Source organism: Hoplias malabaricus, chromosome 15 (genome assembly GCF_029633855.1).
Source record: "Hoplias malabaricus isolate fHopMal1 chromosome 15, fHopMal1.hap1, whole genome shotgun sequence".
In the NCBI taxonomy this organism is placed as follows: Eukaryota; Metazoa; Chordata; class Actinopteri; order Characiformes; family Erythrinidae; genus Hoplias; species Hoplias malabaricus.
The window spans coordinates 8414920-8433333 of NC_089814.1; the positions used below are offsets into that span (position 1 = coordinate 8414920).

General features: G+C 43.7%; 1 protein-coding gene across 1 annotated transcript in view; it reads left to right on the plus strand.

The window, feature by feature from the left end:
* Positions 1 to 18414, plus strand: part of jmy (junction mediating and regulatory protein, p53 cofactor) — a 48657-nt gene that overhangs the window by 17543 nt on the left and 12700 nt on the right. Inside the window, exons 3-5 of the mRNA XM_066645260.1 lie at positions 5996 to 6169; positions 16667 to 16817; positions 17094 to 17263. Of these exons, the coding sequence (XP_066501357.1) occupies positions 5996 to 6169; positions 16667 to 16817; positions 17094 to 17263 (495 nt within the window). The remainder of the gene's footprint in view (positions 1 to 5995; positions 6170 to 16666; positions 16818 to 17093; positions 17264 to 18414) is intronic.

Here is an 18414-nt window from a genome sequence, read left to right on the forward strand (position 1 = left end):
TCTCTGTGAGTTAACTCAGGGTTAGTCCTGGGCCATGTGTTCTCTGATGATAGTTTGGACTACGTTAGTGTTCCGTGTGAGCTCCGTTCTTTCAGTAAAGTGGGAAAACCTGCAGAACAGACACAGCCGCTTCAGAGGAGTGACTTCACTCCGTCATGAGCCTGTATGGAAATGAGCTTGGCGCTAAACCGCAGCTCTTCGGCTTGTGTTCGGAAGAGATTTGAGAAGTCGGTGTGTGTTAGGTAGCAGACATCAACAAGTTGAACGCGTTCCTGTGACATATTTCAGGGCACGAGATCATCTTGTTCAGTCATGGCTTTGTTACTTACTCAGTTCTTCGCCTTAAAATAGGTCTAGGGCTGGGGATTGAGGATACAGGAAATTATAAAACAATACATGTTTTTTTCCCACTGTGGATCTGTGGTGTGTGAAGGAATCACGATGCAAAGAAGAAATAGAAGAGGGCTTTATGGGGACGTATTATTAAAAAACAATAAACCCCTTGTTCAGTGCTTGTGTACATTTCTTTGTACACAAAGACCTTTCTTGTGGTTGTTTGACCAAACCAGGTCACCCATGTTTTATTTACACTAGGGGTGTCGCAATACACAAATAATGTAAATATTTTTCAATAAGGGGGTTTCGATATGATACCAGCTATGAATCAAATGCATTTAAGATTTTATTTAAAAAAAACTCTCCAGCCATCTGCAGAGCAGGACGTAGTTCTGAGGCGTGCTGTACGTTCATGCGACACCTAGTGGCACAATGTGTAATAGGAATGCTGTGTTACTATGACATCACCAGCGTTACTGGGGAAACAGCGCCTTGCTATTGTTTTGGTTAGCCTGTGGGACGATTAGCTGGATGTGAACTGGCTAGCGGAGAGATCAAGACTGGACTGGAACTAGTGCTGCCAACCGTCCTGTGTTTGGACTCTAAATATGCGTTCCGTTTTGAACCCATACGGGACTTCTCATTGGTCGTCACCTTTTATTTAGCCAATCAGCAGCCAGTAGAATCACAGTCCCTCCTACAGGGGGTTGTTTTGCTGTGGTGCTGAGAGCAGCAGGTCAGTGCTGAAAAATGGGGAATTTAAAGCTCTGCTTTTAGGTAGAACTTATGTTAGCGCCATTTTAAAAAAAATATATTTTTCCATGAAAATTCTGGTACCAGTCATCGTTTCTGAATTTACTGTTGTGTTTGTATTTGACCTCTACATCAAAAAATAAAAAAGGAAATTAAAATCATGTTCTTGCTCCATGTTGTATCGAAAATGTATCGTATCGTGGATCAAAAACAGCAATATGTATTGTATTGTGAAATGTATGTATCGTTGCACCCCTAATTTACACCCAGAACCATGTTCCATTTGTGGATAAGTGTTGTAATATGTCCTGTTTTTGATGGGGGTATGTTTTTCCACTGACCACTCATAGTTGCAGGGTTTCATCAGGGTTTCCCACAGTGCTTTACAGTCTGTATAATCCAGTGTTTAATGCGAGCTGTGGGTCGTCTCTGAGTTTCCCTGCGGCTGTGTGTACAGTGTTTTGAATCGTTGATTTAAATTCGCACCCGATTTGTGAACCGATTCACTCAATGAGTCGACTCTATACTCAACCCATCGTATAAGTTCCTCAGAGTGTCCAGACACCACACAGAGCACATAATTCATGAAATATCAGTCGATTTTTATAACACAGAACGATGACTCTTTATGGCTGCCATCAGATCCTCACATCAGTGTTTCAGTATCTTAGTGCGAAGCCTTCACAGAAGCAGTTACTGCAGCAAAGTGTAGAGAAACTCCCTCTTAACATCTTTTAGATGTTAAAAGATGCAGTGTAGCAGCTGTCTTTTGGGTGTTGCTGATTTGATTCATACCAGGTGAATATCCACTGCAAATATTGAGGCAGATGAGAGAGAAGGCTGTTTGAATCCAGGTCAGTTCAGTTCATGTAAAACTGCTCTTTGCACCTCTCTGTCTCTAGCTGCAGGTTTTCTCCTGATCTCCACAGTGACCAGTGCCCAAAGTAAACAGTGGGAGCAGTGTTCATCCGAGCACTGAAGCAGCCAGTGTTGGTGTCAGAGAGAGAGAGGGGGGGGGGTGAGAGAAAGCAAACAGAGTGACCAGGGTTGAATGATTTGGGGATTTTTTTTCTATTGTTGTAGTTTGTGGATTTTAAGCGCACCAGTTTTCCTTTGACTCCAATGTTCTCCAATATTCTTTGGAATAAACTGTTTTTACAATGTCTTGTTTTAATATTTATAGATGATTTTCGTTTTTTTAGTGATGTAAGGTTTTTGTTAGGCAGCAACAGTATCCAGTTTTCAGCCTAAGACTCGGGACCATGAATATAACCAAAGTGCCAATTGTGAACGTGAACTGTGAGGAGTGTGGTGTGTTCACCCTGTGTCTGCGTGGGTTTCCTCCGGGTGACTGTCTGTGAGGAGTGTGGTGTGTTCACCCTGTGTCTGCGTGGGTTTCCTCCGGGTGACTGTCTGTGAGGAGTGTGGTGTGTTCTCTCTGTGTCTGCGTGGGTTTCCTCCGGGTGACTGTCTCTGAGGAGTGTGGTGTGTTCTCTCTGTGTCTGCGTGGGTTTCCTCCGGGTGACTGTCTGTGAGGAGTGTGGTGTGTTCTCTCTGTGTCTGTGTGGGTTTCCTCCGGGTGACTGTCTGTGAGGAGTGTGGTGTGTTCTCCCTGTGTCTGCGTGGGTTTCCTCCGGGTGACTGTCTGTGAGGAGTGTGATGTGTTCTCTCTGTGTCTGCGTGGGTTTCCTCCGGGTGACTGTCTGTGAGGAGTGTGGTGTGTTCTCCGTGTGTCTGCGTGGGTTTCCTCCAGGTGAATACGATATAATTCCAATATCGATATTAACAGTGTAAAATCCACTGAAGCTCTTCCGAGCACAAAGAAGAACCATGACATCTCCATCAACCATAAACCTCTTGGCTTTGTCAGAATTTTGATTTTAAACTACATTTTAAATTGAGTGTGCTGTACTGACGACAGTTATGCTGTAAATAATTTAAATATTGAAAATGTGTTTAAAAATCGTATCATTGTCATTGAATCATTTTATATTGGGATATATATTGATATTGAATAATTGTCCAGCCCTGTTGGTAAGCTAGCACTTTATATTTAAATAAGTTAAGTAAATGTATTTACTTCTTTAAAAAAAACCAGCTAACTGCACCAAAATACACTGTATTACCTATGCTTCTAGCCACACATTGGAGCAACACAAAATGTTAACATCTCGTGTGACTATGACTTAAGGCAAATTAACAATGTGTATATATCCTGATGTTTTGACACATTGATCCAGCAGGGCCTCTTTTAAATAGATTTATATTCTACACTGCTGTCAACATTTCAAATACTGAACCGCAGTAAAATCCAGTTAAACAGGAATCATCATTCTCTCTTTGTAATGACACTGTTGTTTAACAGTGTATTGTAAGCATTGATGATATCCACAAGATACTTAGAAAAAAATAACACATTCATTCATTCATTCATTCATTCATTGTCTTATCCAGTTCAAGGTCGCGGTGGGTCCGGAGCCTACATCGGAATCATTGGGCGCAAGGCAGGAACACACCCTGGAGGGGGCACCAGTCCTTTGCAGGGTGACACACACTCACACATTCACTCACACCTACGGACAATTTTGCTAATCCACCTACCAACATGTGTTTATGGACTGTCACCCGGAGTGGGACTCGAACCCACAACCTTCACGTCCCTGGAGCTATATGTCTGCGACACTACCTGCTAATAATAATAATAATAATAATAATAATAATAATACAATATCCTCATGAAGTCGAAGTGTATCCTCATGAAGTGTTAGATAACGTATAACAGAATTCATGTAGCAGATCTTTCAGTTTAATAGTGATGTCTCTCTCAGCCCTAGGTGAGACAGCTGGACAGTAGGGGAGGAGAGACAGTGGCAGAGAGTTGTACTGGAATAGAAGAAGAGAGAATGAGTGAGAGAGAGAACTAGGGATATAGAGAGAGGAGCCCATTCATATCTGAAGCATTGAGAGCAGTGCTGAAAAGAACAGAGATGCACATTATCCCTATGTACAGAGAGAGAGAGAGAGAGAGCTGCCGCATTCAGAGCTCACACTGCTTGGAGAGGCACAGCAGTGAAATGCAGAGATGGACAGACATCTAATTCATACACACAATGAGAAATTTCACTCATTGAAAGCTTGGTCCTCCAGGCACACGGCGCACACAGAGGTTCGGTTTTCCTCCGAAGAAGGGAGGAATAACAGCACGGCGGCTAAAGCCAACCACCAAGACGTATGCATCTCATTTGGTACAATAGTGATGCCTCAGTGTTAGGGACCACTAAAGCCCTGCGTCATTCTCTAGTTGCGTCACAGACAGATCAGGAATTCCAGCACAGTTTCTGAATGGAAGAAATGAATGGGAAATTAATCTTATGTCTTATTGCAAATACACTTTTCCTACTGAGTGGATTCCTTGAATTATGATGTGATTTAGCAGTCAGTGAATACACCCTGTACACTAACACTACTACAGGCTGAAATTACATTGTATGAGTCTACTATTAAATATAAATATCAGCTTTGCTTGACTCTGTACATTATTCTGTATGTTTGTAGTTATTTCTCTCAGTTGGCTTTTACAGTAATTAAGATTAAATAACTTGGTTGTGCTTGGATAGGTGCTTGAAACACTCAACAAAGGGTCTGTCCCGACACCTAGTGAGCTGTCTAACTAGAGAGCATTTTACATCACAGTGTGTGTAGGCTGTCCCAATTCATAGACACCTTAAATACGCTGCCTACTGAGACACCTTAATCTGAACTCCCGTCTATTTCACTCTTCTTCCAGAGCATAAGTAATTAAAAACACAATTAAAACAGGATGAGTAGAATTCACCGCGCTGAAACCCTGAGTGGACGCTAGCTTCTGAGGTGAAAAAAAAAAACAAAAAACAAAAACACGTGTTCGGGAACAAGCCGCGACGCAATCGCTCTCCAACTACAGCGTCTCAATAATCTTCCTCACGAGGACAGATGACCGTAAGGACGCTACCTACTTAAACAGCTGTCTGTGCAGTCAGTGCCTACCTAGGAAGCTCACTGGGTTTTGGGACAGACCTGTAGTGTTAACCAAATCTCTGTGACATCACTGTCTGCAAAAATGTCCTGATCGCGACAGGCCTGAAGTATAAAATATTAATCGTCTCCCACTATCTCACATTACATCACCTCTTGATTTTAGCTGATGACTCACACAGACACACACACACACACGCAGACAAACACACACACACGCAGACAAACACACACACACGCAGACAAACACACACACACACGCGCAGACAAACACACACACACACACGCGCAGACAAACACACACACACACACGCAGACAAACACACACACACACGCAGACAAACACACACACACGCAGACAAACACACACACACACACACGCAGACAAACACACACACACACACGCAGACAAACACACACACACACACACACGCAGACAAACACACACACACACGCAGACGCAGACAGACAGACACACAGACACACACACACACACGACCTGCTCGGCTTTTAAAGAAGTAGCCCACTGAACTAGGAGCTGTTAGGAGTCTGTGTTTATCATTTAAAAAGACCCAGTGCTGATGAAAAGTAAAGCAGCTGCATGTCTGCTTTACACACTTCTGAACAACCAATCAGAATACAGAGAGGCAGTAGAGGTGAGTATGTGATTTAGAAGCCTATTTCTCGAGGGGATTCACATCTAACAAAAATATTGTTCTTATTTTTTTCATTTTGTTAATCGACTGCCTCTTACACCCTGTAACTACAACAACAGCCACATTTCTCTGAATTGTGTTTTGTGTTGTCACCTGACTTACACAGTGTGATGTTTTCTCTCTCTCTCTCTCTCTCTCTCTCTCTCTCTCTCTCCCCTGTATCTCTCTGTTTGTAGCTATTGGAGAAGCAGCGGGGGATGGAGAGCATGGTGGAGCTGCTGCAGCTCTACTCCGAGCAGGATGAAGCTTACGGAGACCTGGTGGAGGCCACCACTGAGCTCTACCACTATCTACTGCAGCCTTTCAGAGACATGAGGGAACTAGCCATGCTGCGCCGACAGCAGATAAAGGTCAGAAAATACACACAGAGGCAAAACAAATATTTACAAACATGATTACACATTCATATCGGCACGTTCACGGAGAAAGATTCATAATTGCACAGCTCTGGCTTTTAACTATACTATGTACAAACACTAGGTCTGAAAGTACGATATGAAAAAAATGTCCTAAAATGAGCCTGAATTTCATATGAAGTCTGAAAGATACTGGCCCTCCAAGATGGTGGCCGCCGTGGCCTGGTGGTTGGGGAACTGGGCTTGTAAGCGGAAGGTTGCTAGTTCGATCCTCAGAGCCGGCAGGTCATGACTGAAGTGCCCTTGAGCGAGGCACCTAACCCTCACTATGCCACCTTGGGTGCTGTGTGCACACTGCCCCCTAATCTTCACTAGTGTGTGTGTAAATGTGTGTTTCACTGCACGGATTGGGTTCAAATGCAGAGAACAAACTCTGTGTGCAGCACAGTGCCCAATAAAGTGACCTTATGGTGTTTTTTCACTGGGAGGTACAGTATGGCCTGTGAAACAGGGCGGAGCATCTGGAGGCTGTTTTTTTTGTCCTGTGATTTCCCATATAACACGAACCTAACTTAAACACAATAGAGTAGCCACAGCAGAGGAGCAGAGAGCGTTTAACAGGACGCTGAATACTGGTTTCTAATGCTGTGAAATCACTTTGAAGATCCTTTTGTTTCTGACACTGGACTCCAGATCTGTATCTGCCCTCTGACCGTACACAGATAGGAGTTTGTACCTCAGCAGCCGACCAGTTCTGAGCGGTCTGTGTCGTTTCCACTGTGGCGTCTCAAGTCTGTTATAGTGATGTTAAAAAGAGGTTGTAACTGGTGGGTTCTTAATATGGTGTTTGTGTGATTCAAGTGATGGTTCTATGATGTTTGTACTTAACCATTCAGAGGTTAACATGACTATTAGTGCCACCCATGTGTTCCAGCTCAGCACCTACCATGTCGTACCTCTTGACACAGTGACAAAACGCCATTTTGATTCATGTGCAGCTGCTCTGTTCCTTCTGTTTTCCCCTCAGTGTGAAGATTGTAAAAACAGCAGTTACTGCACATTAAAAGAATACAAGGCAAGATTTGGTGTTTTTGTTCCTGGGCTCCCCCTAGAACTGCAGAATGTACACCTCTTTTACAGCATTGTCCTGTAAAATAGTGGTTTCCTACCCTCCTCCAAAAGTTACATAGTGCAGATTCTGCAGTTCTAAGCCTGGAGTAGCAATGACAGAGGCTCTGTTCTCCCTATAACAGCTCAGAGGAGCATCACAATGACTTTGATGCTGTAATAACCTCCTGCTTCCTGTGGGTTGTCATGGTGACCCCCATAAGCCCTGGGTTAATGATATTAAGGGCAGTGTCAGGGATCTGGAAATCAGAGAGGGAACGATAAAAGAGAAAGAAAGAAACAGCTCAAGAGGGGTACAGCAGGCATCTGCAAAGTCTGCAGAGCTGGAGATGGTGGATGAAAAAAGAATGAATAACTGTGGAGTGGGCAAACACTTTGTATTAATCTGTGTTCGTGTTATTAAACAGCTTGAGCTGCTTTGGTGCTAGTTTGAAAATCCCACTAGATCTCACCAGGTTTTGATCGGCTAAAGAGCTTAGTGTGGAGTGTTCTCCCTGTGTCTGCGTGGGTTTCCTCCGGGTGACTGTCTGTGAGGAGTGTGGTGTGCTCTCCCTGTGTCTGCGTGGGTTTCCTCCGGGTGACTGTCTGTGAGGAGTGTGGTGTGCTCTCCCTGTGTCTGCGTGGGTTTCCTCCGGGTGACTGTCTGTGAGGAGTGTGGTGTGTTCTCCCTGTGTCTGCGTGGGTTTCCTCCGGGTGACTGTCTGTGAGGAGTGTGTGAGTTCTCCCTGTGTCTGCGTGGGTTTCCTCCGGGTGACTGTCTGTGAGGAGTGTGGTGTGTTCTCCCTGTGTCTGCGTGGGTTTCCTCCGGGTGACTGTCTGTGAGGAGTGTGGTGTGCTCTCCCTGTGTCTGCGTGGGTTTCCTCCGGGTGACTGTCTGTGAGGAGTGTGGTGTGTTCTCTCTGTGTCTGCGTGGGTTTCCTCCGGGTGACTATGTGTGAGGAGTATGTTGTGTTCTCTCTGTGTCTGCGTGGGTTTCCTCCGGGTGACTGTCTGTGAGGATTCTGGTGTGTTCTCCCTGTGTCTGCGTGGGTTTCCTCCAGGTGACTGTCTGTGAGGAGTGTGGTGTATTCTCTCTGTGTCCGTGTGGGTTTCCTCCAGGCTCCCAGGTTTCCTCCCATGCTCCAAAAACACATGTTGGTAGGTGGATTGGTGACTCAAACGTGTGCGTGTGCATGTGCGTGTGTGTGTGTCGCCTTGTGAAGTGGTTACAGACAAATGAATGAATATCGTTGCTTTCCAAAGAAAAACATGTATCTCCATGTTTGTGGATGTTTAGTTTCCTACATGATTTGAACACAGCAGCTGTTCTTCACACGGTGTGAATATTTAATGAGGAATGAACCAATAGAAATGCTCCAGAATTTCTTTGAATAAAATCTTTTTAAATTGCCAGCAAGTTGGGTTTTTTCTTTAGATACTGTCCTCTTTAGGCAGTGATCTTATGTTAATACAGATTTTTTTGGATAAAAAAATATACATTGTTATGTAGTTTTCTAATTTTGAATCATTTCAATATTTTTCCAAAAGTTTAGCTGCTTTAAGATACCTGCAGTTATTAATTTTATTGTGGTTGAATGCCATCAAATGCCCACAGCATAGTTCCTCTCCCCAATCACTGCTTAGAACTTTATCTCTCAGTATTCCTCTGCTTGTCTGTAAAGTGTGTCACTGGTGCACTGGTTCGTGTGTGTGTGTGTGTGTGTGTGTGTGTGTGTGTGTGTGTGTGTGTGTGTGTGTGTGTGTGTGTGTGTGTGTGTGTGTGTGTGTGTGTGTGTGTGTGTGTGTGTGTGTGTGTGTGTGTGTGTGTGTGTGTGTGTGTGTGTGTGTGTGTGTGTGTGTGTGTGTGTGTGTGTGTGTGTGTGTGTGTGTGTAAAGCCTGTCAGCAGCATTATGTTTAGTGAAGTTAATTATGTGAATGGAGCCTAGTTAGGATTTGTCTTACTGTAATGCTGGTGTAGACTCACCACACATTCTCTCTCTCTCTCTCTCTCTGTGTGTCTCTCTGTGTCTCTCTCGGTCTCTGTGTCTGTCTGTCTCTCTCTCTCTCTCTCTCTCTCTCTCACACACTCACACACACCCCTGCAATGCTACTGCACTGAGGTCAATGTGAGTTGTCATTGACTGGAGGCCATTTACTGATTACGTGGATCACATCTCACTGGAATGCACTTGCTTTTGACCTCTTTTTTTTTTTTTTTTTCCTCCTTCACTTTTTATTGGGCCACATTTTTACATGTTTAAATAACTGACCACACTATTAACACGAGCAGATTGGCCTGTTCCAGTGAGTTTGTAGCCTGCTCTGTCAGGAGCAGTGTAGTCTGGGGTACATGGCTGTGTTGATTTGTAGCTGACGGAAGTCTAACGAGAGGCAGAAAGAAAGCGTATTGTTCCTGTCTCATTCCTGATATAGCAGCGAGTGGCTGTAATTGTGTAATTATTCACTTTTATTTCCCATTGTCCGTCATTTCTGAAGGAGGTGTAAGAGGAAACAGCAGCAACACTAAGAGACGAACCAAGAAATGGCGCGTTTCTGTGACTTTTCCCTTTATTTCACTGAAGAAACATCCCTGACTCCTGTTTATCTCTTATCTCTCACTCACTTTCTCTCTCTCTCTCTCTCTCTCTCTCTCTCTCTCTCTCTCTCTCTCTCTCTCTCCCTCTCCCCGTCTCAACAAAGGCTCTGTGATCATCTCATCAGCCTGCCAGCTCTGTACACTCAACTACAATCGTTCTGAAAGAGTGAGGATCTGGTATGGATTAACTTTCCTGCCAGCAGTGTCCACCATTAGCCATTCGTTCGTTCTTTTATTCTATTTCTATTTTATTTTTTTTTTTGTGATCTGTGGTGGATTAGTTTTCCTTGGAGCTCTTTGCTGAGCAGTGAAGGGAGGAATTCTGTGAATCTGGCCTCAGTCAGGAATGCTAATGGTGTAGATATGTGTTCTGTTAGTTGTCCTGCTGACAGCTGAATAAATGAGAGGATCTGCCCTCGTTTACTCTGGCCTTATCTCCACAAAATGATCTGCAGTTCCCTTAAGGTTAAGAAAAACGTAAAGTGTTTTCTATTTACTCATTCTGTTCAAAGCACAATCCACACAACACCAATCTCACTCAGGTGTGTGTGTGTGTGTGTGTGTGTGTGGATTCAATATTTATAGTCTATTGTAAATTATTCAGTAGTTTTTACGTTTTCTCCCTGTGAAACTGTGAGGGTGACACTCTCTTCTGCTTTTAAACCTTAGCTGCGACTTTTACTGCGATTTATTCTCACGGGTTTACTGCTGCATCTACATTTATAATAGAATAACGTGCCCTTCCCTGAGGATAACCGCAGCACAGCGAAAATACCCCAGATACTCCTCTCTTTAGTTGAAATTGTGGCTGAAGGGGGTTCCAGCAATGTTCCAGGATCTGTGTTAAACATCTGTATGTTCTTTTCATGGCAAGGATTTCAAAGATAATTTACATTTTTATTTCCTCTTCAGGTTATGAAAATGATTCTCATGCACTCTAATAACCCTAGCTCACACACACACACACACACACACACACACACACAGGTGTATGCAAATAAGCCACTACTTCAGTTAAGACTGTTGGTCCTTTCCTTACACTTAATGACTCAGGGTTGTGTAATATGAATGTGTGTATGTGTGTGTGTGTGTATTTGCATATTTTTTCATATCGTCAGTGAGAGTAATAGAAGCAGAAGAATTAAGCCCATACACTGTTTGTCTCTATATTGCTGCCACATTTTACCTCTCATACATCACTGAAATCAGAGACCACCCTGCATTCATTATATTTCCCATTGATGACCTACTAACTACACATTCTCTTTATTGCAATGTCAGGAGACAAAAGCAGGAAAAAAAACTCCTCCAAAGTTCAGTCTTAGATATTGTTTGCATTTTCTGCTTCTCATGATCCAAATTCATCCCAAACACATTGAGTGATGTTGAGGTCTGGGCTCTAGGGCGGTCAGTCCACTGTCCTGAGAACAGTGAGAACAAACAATGCCTTTGTTTGGCTTCTTCTTTTGTGTCTATTTCCTTTTCTGAGCATGGGTTTCTTCGCTACATCTCCACATTCTTTCAGACCCATAGTGTTAAGTTGTTCTCTTTCTCACAGTGGATCGAAGGACACGGACAGCTGTGGATGTGCTCAGATCTGATCTGATTCGAAAGCTTTAATCGCTGTTATTTTTTTAGTTGCAGTTTTGGAAACTCAATTATTTTCGTCCGGATTTATAACCGAACTCTGAATTAAGGACATCTGTAAAATGAGTCGCTTGCACTTAATGGCTGTTTTAATTTAATTGTGGCTTTTAGTTTTCCGTCAGAACTGTATGAGTAAAAGTACACACACACACACACACACACACACTCATTAACTTGTGACACACACTTTACAACACACTCATATGGACAAGCTTTCAAGTACAGACTTGCAGTAACTCCTCTCTCTTTCTCTCTCTCTTTCCCTCTCTCACACTCTCTTTCTCTCTCTCTTTCCCTCTCTCTCTCTCTCTCTCTCTCTCTCTCTCTCACACACACACACATGTCCACACACACACCACACTGAGACCACCTGCGATTTGTGGTCAAACAAAGCCATTTCACCAGCAGCAGTTCAATAGCATTTAGGCCTTAACAGAGTCTCTGAGCCAGTTCTGGATGCTTCTTCTCTGGACTATACTTAGCTCCTTGCACATAGGGACATATCATTACTTTGCGCCATCAGCCAATCAACAAACTCCTTAAAATAAGTCTGATCTTTTTTTCCCCCAAGACAAAGCCCTCCCTGTTTTTTCTTGCATATTATTTTAAGCACCGGAGGAAGGGCTCTATGTTGCTCTGAGGGTTTAAATTTAAGGGACATGCTGAAAAAGGGTTATTTATGTACAGAGATGTGGTCAGTCTGGAACAGAAGCAGGAAGAGGGAACTGGGCGAAAGACAGGATATCTGTACCTTTCTCAGTTCACAGAAACAAGGGCATTGTGCTGTTGGGTTTATCATCAGGGGTCTTAGACTCATATTATCCAAGTGGAAAAAGTGCCACTGTTAACGTTACTCATAAAACATTAGACATGAGTTAGTAATGTATTCATATTAATAATAAATGTATTATATAGCAGCTCCCATGCGTACAAATGCAGCTGAAAGTGCTTTACAGTATGAAGCAAGAACAAGAGAAAAGGAGAAAAATGAGGGCATTCAGTTAAATCGAGTAAATATACAGTTACATTAGTATGAAACTGTTCCAATGAAACATACTGCTGTTAATATTTATGTTGGCAGCTCCTCTGTCCATGCCCTTTGCCCAAGTGCCCTCCACCGCACCCCTGCCCTCAGACCTGTGGCTTATGTGTCCACAAAGTCGTCCCATGACGTCTCTTCAGCTTGACCCCGGCTGTTAATGCGGTCTGTCCCACCACCAGATACCCAGCCCAGGCCTGGCTCCACAGATAGGTCCCGGTAACTATCGTCCAGGAAGCGTGACTGTTTTCACAAAGGCGTGGCTTCATTTGTTTTGGGTTTCTTTGCTTGCTTTTACCACTGTGACCCAGAATCTGGATCATAGCTGGATAGAGGAGAGGATAAGATGTTGTAGTTGATTTGATTTGTTTGATAATTTGCTTTCATATATTAACTCAGTAGTCCTCACAAATGTAATAATACAAGTGAGTGTGTGTTATGTCGGAGGGTACGTTCTCCAAGCTGTAAACCATGAAGGCCTATGCATTGTAGTCACTTATGTTTCTGTTCTGAAGCTTAAACTCCTCATAAAACTACGGCCCTATGTCAGGCATCGGAACCATCTTCTAATCAATGCATGAAGGGAACAAATGGATGAATGGACATCGAGTGATGAAATCCACAGATGTCACAGAGTAGAGTCCCCATGTGCTCATAAATGAAAGAGGTATCATGGGGTGGTCTTATCAGGTGACCTAAAGAAGTGTATCATGGCTATCATATTACATACAGGCCCCGAAGACGTGCATGAATAAGACATGTGCTGGGGCAGACGCAGCCGAGCAAAGAGCACACGTACACACATTCACACGCTTAATCTACTCCGAATGGTGGAGGGCAAAGTCAGAACGGTCCTGCATGTTCCCTCAGGCAGCATGTCTTATACTCCTGACGTATTCGAATTGGATCCATGTGGTACTTGATTTAATTTTGGCAGCAAGGGGACAAGTAGTTTTTAAGGTGGACCACGGTCTTCGAGGCTTGGATAGTGATTCCTGGGTTTCGGTAAAGTCCTCTACGTTCAGATCTTCAGAAGGGACCTCCGCAATATCAATAGGAAGGTCTTTAGGTAAAGGCGACAGATTGGTAAATCCTACCCTGGGGGCTGGACGGGGAGTTGAGGAACCTCAGGAGAAGTGAGCAGCTAATCAGCTGTAACCTATGCCCTTCAATGCCAACAGACTCCATTCTCATCCCTACTCTAGCTCTCATTGTCCACAGTTTGTTGTGTAACAGTCGTCTGGGGTTGGCGAATGCCGGCGTGTGTTAATTTGGCTCATACTCTGTCCAGATCATGCATAATTCACAGTGGTCATCCGGTGGTTCCTGTTGCACATCTGTGACCACAGACAGGTGTTTGCTCTTAAAGGGGCGTGACCAGGAACTGAGGAAGGTTATGATTACCGTCCAAACCTGCTATGAGACATTATCACATCATCCCCCACACTGGCACTCCTTTACACTGCTGACGTACCATCTGGTTTTCACCAAATTACTGCCCATACTTTTATGAGCGATAATCTCCTTTGTCTGAAACCAAGGGATGCTAGCTGCCTCTGTCTGACATCACAGTCTTGTTGTTCTAGGTCATTTTTCTCACTTCTGTCTTCTTCAGTGGTTAGTCGGTGTATTGGTGTGAAGTGGCTGATTGTAGAGGTCGCAGAGACTCAGATTTCTTTACAGTGGTAGTGATGGGAACCAGGTGTCCACAGCACAAAGCGTTTTTATCAACTCTCCACCTCCAGCAGATCGTCTTCTGAGTGTTTATAATGAAATGACACAGTAAAAGTTTCAATGCCCTTTCAATGCCCTGCAGATCTAATATGAAGTGGTATGAAAATCTGCCTGTAAAAGTTTGGACGAAGGGGGGTTTAGGGACGAATCATGTCCAAATGGTGTGGAGAATGGTGTTGAAGTTGAACATAGAGGTCTATAGCTCCAGCTGTGTGCACACACTCGCCAGCTTAAATACAAGATACCTGAGCTATGAGATCGCGTCTAATTCCTAAGACTCGGACTCTTACTCTTTCTTAAAGTCTGCTTTTTTCTTCTTTCTCTCTCTCTCTCTCTGTTTCTCTCTGTCTCTCTCTCTCTGTGTCTTTCTCTCTGTCTGTCTCTCTGTCTCTCTTTCTCTCTCTCTGTTTCTGTGTCTCTGTCTCTCTCTCTCTCTCTCTTTCTCTCTGTCTCTCTCTCTCTCTTTCTCTCTGTCTCTGTGTGTCTCTCTCTCTCTCTGTCTGTGTCTCTTTCTCGCTCTTTCTTTCTCTCTCTCTGTCTCTCTTTCTTTCTCTCTCTCTGTCTCTCTTTCTTTCTCTCTCTCTGTCTCTCTCTCTCTCTCTCTCTCTCTCTCTCTGTCTCTCTCTCTCTCTCTCTCTCTCTCTCTCTCTCTCTCTCTCTCTCTCTCTCTCTCTCTCTCTCTCTCTCTCAAATAAGACCTGTGACTCCACTAAAACTTTGAAAATAACCTTCAACTATAACATCTCTCACAGGAGTGTGACTTTTTTGTGACTTGAGTATTGCAGTAATAAGACCCTTGTGTGTCTGTCTGTGTGTGTGTGTATGTACCAGCACACGTGATCTACTGTAAGCCGCAGCAGCATCTGTTTTACATTAAAATAATTTTTAACTGTGTGCATGCTGTGCACTGAGAAGGTCTCCATGGAGCTGCACATTTCTGTACATTGTGTTCTGGAAACACACACACACACCTCAGTTTGTGCACCTGTGTTAGTGCATATGTCAGTTACATGCATGAGGAAGAACTGTGTTTGTCTTGATTTTCTTTATACCACATCTATTACCCAGTTCAAAAATGATGGGTCAGTTGGACGTTTGCAAATAAAAGCAGACAGCAGTGATTGGTAAATCCGTTTTGACCAAACCAACAAAGACAAGATATACATTTAATGAGATTTAGTCTGTTTTTAGTGGGTTTCAAAGTTATTTAGGGTAAATGTATAGCAGCATGTTCCAAAAAGCGATTATAGTCTATAAATGTTATGATATGCTCCAAAAACATCTTAAACAGAACACACCACACTCCTCACAGACAGTCACCTGGAGGAAACCCACGCAGACACAAGGAGAACACACCACACTCCTCACAGACAGTCACCCAGAGGAAACCCACGCAGACACAGGGAGAACACACCACACTCCTCACAGACAGTCACCTGGAGGAAACCCACGCAGACACAGGGAGAACACACCACACTCCTCACAGACAGTCACCCGGAGGAAACCCACACAGACACAGGGAGAACACACCACACTCCTCACAGACAGTCACCCGGAGGAAACCCACGCAGACACAGGGAGAACACACCACACTCCTCACAGACAGTCACCCGGAGGAAACCCACGCAGACACAGGGAGAGCACACCACACTCCTCACAGACAGTCACCCGGAGGAAACCCACGCAGACACAGAGAGAACACACCACACTCTGTTCAGTTTTTTTAAAGTTTAGAAATATTAATATCGATAAAGCCAAGAAGTTAATGTTTGACGGTAATGTCAGATGTTTCTCGATTGTTCTGGGCAGTTTTCTGGTGTTTATATCGATATCGGAATTATATCATATCGACTGAACTGTAGAAATGTATTGTGGTATGAATTCTGTCTGCCGTCAGTAATAAAACAAGACAATGTCGTTTCATAAAAGACCAAAAGAAGAGTTCAAAGCAAGACATATCAGCGGTCAACCAAAATAAGGGAGGAATAAAATAATCTAAAGCAGAAATAATATTTAAAATAATCACTGAGAGGAAGAAAGTCTCTAAAACACCCTCAGAACAATGAAGAAGAAACTCAGAGAGAAACAGATGTAAAAGAACCACTAGTAGGAACCAGAACTCAATAAATAAAGACGGATCTAGAAGAAGAAACACTGGCAGGAACCAAGACTCAATAGAACCACTGAGTGGAGCCAGGACTCAAACGTGGTATGCGTCTTGCTCTGGTCAACACCACTGCAAAACAGTGAAATAAGTAAAAAAGCAGTCCTGAATTTACATTCTGTGCAGTGGTGGTAGCTTTGTTTTTCTTTGAGCTGGACCTGAGGTGTCTCCGGGTGTTTAGTCTCTGTCTCTTTGCTGATCAGATCTCTCTGGAGACGGAGTACCTGGGACCTCGACGAGTGGAGGCTCTGAGAAGGGAGGATGAGGACTGGCAAAGGAAGGCCCACACTGCCGTGCTCTCCATCCAGGACCTCACCGTCAAGTACTTTGAGACAACAGCTCGAGCTCAGAAAGGTACCACATTCTCTTTACTTTTCTTTCTCTGTGTTTTTCAGTTTCCACTGTTCTAACACATCTGACTCCTCACAACAACCCTGGCAAACACCCCACTCAATCTCAGGCACTCAGTGCCAAGCGTGGGCCAGAGGGAAGACCACGAGCTATACCCTTCACTTCAGAAGAAACGTTAGATTAACGGGTGTCGTCAAATGCATGTGCAAAGCTTATGCTGTAATTGTTGACAAGAGACAGTAGTGTGTGTTTATGTGTGTTTGTGCGTGTGTGTTTCAGTGATGTACGAGCGCATGCGTGCGGACCAAAGGAAGTTTGGGAAGGCTGCGTGGGGAGCTGCGGTGGAGCGGATGGAGAAACTGCAGTACGCCGTTTCCAAGGAAACGCTGCAACTGATGCGCGCCAAGGAGATCTGTTTGGAGCAGAGGAAACATGGACTCAGAGAGGAGGTATGCATGTGTATATGGATTATAACCATATACCATTATAACCTCCCTATAACCGCAGAGATACTTCACTATGTGCTTAGCCTGCCTCTTTCCCAGTCCTACAACCTGTGCACGTGCCCTAGACTTCCGAACACCAAGACAACCACTTTACATGAACAGCCACTCGCATAAAGAATCTCTATCAGCGGCTGATACTTTACAAGTTTAGAAGTGTAACACAACTCCATATATCCATCTAACACTACTCCTTTCCATGGAGGACTTCCGTAGTTCTCTTCACAGGGTTCATGGCCCTGATACTTAGCACGGTGATGTTTATAGATGTGATTCACATCGCTAACTGTACTTTTATTAAGAGCAATCTTTATTTCTTCTGTTCTTCCACATGCAGCTAGCTAATCTTTGCCCACCGTCCTTGGTTCTCTTTGTCGTCTCCATCCCGTTGCCTTCCTGAAAGCCGGATAGACAACTTCTCGTACATACCGTAACTGATTTTCCACTCAGTCACTTTGCGTTGCAGCTGTAGGTTTCCATGGAAATGCTGTGCACAGCAGTAATTCACTCAAAATCCGAGCAGTGTATTTTATCAGAAGTAATCTGAAGGGTTTCTCGTCCTTATGACATGCCAAGAACATTCCATTTTTAATAAATAGGCTACTTATAAACGTTATTAGTTCATTCCAGCGTGTAGGCTCTCTCCTAGTAAATACGTCTTTGATTTTTCTGATTCTAGTTGAGCTGGTTACCGTCTAAAAACTTTCTAAAATTTCTCTCCAGGAACTGAAAACACGCCCATTCCTGGTTAGAAAGTGTCCGCACATAGTTTATAAAGTCTTCTTGTGTATATTCAGACTCGCCAGTTCTCAGATGTAAACAACTTGAATGATGGATAGGCCTTTGTCGTCTCTGTATCCTGCCGCTCTTTGAAGCCTTCCTTAGTGTGGCTCTCAGGCACATTATATCAAATAATCTTAAAACTGCCGTAAGGACTCTTTCACTGCGTCTTCGACGGCAGTTACAACGGGGGTGAGGTTTCTGGTGCTCCCTGCCGCCGTGACTGGACAACACCAACTGCCACTTACACTGTGCCAAATATTGTATTTCCAACATTGAATTATTACCAACATAAAAGTCCTGTAATAATTTAAAAT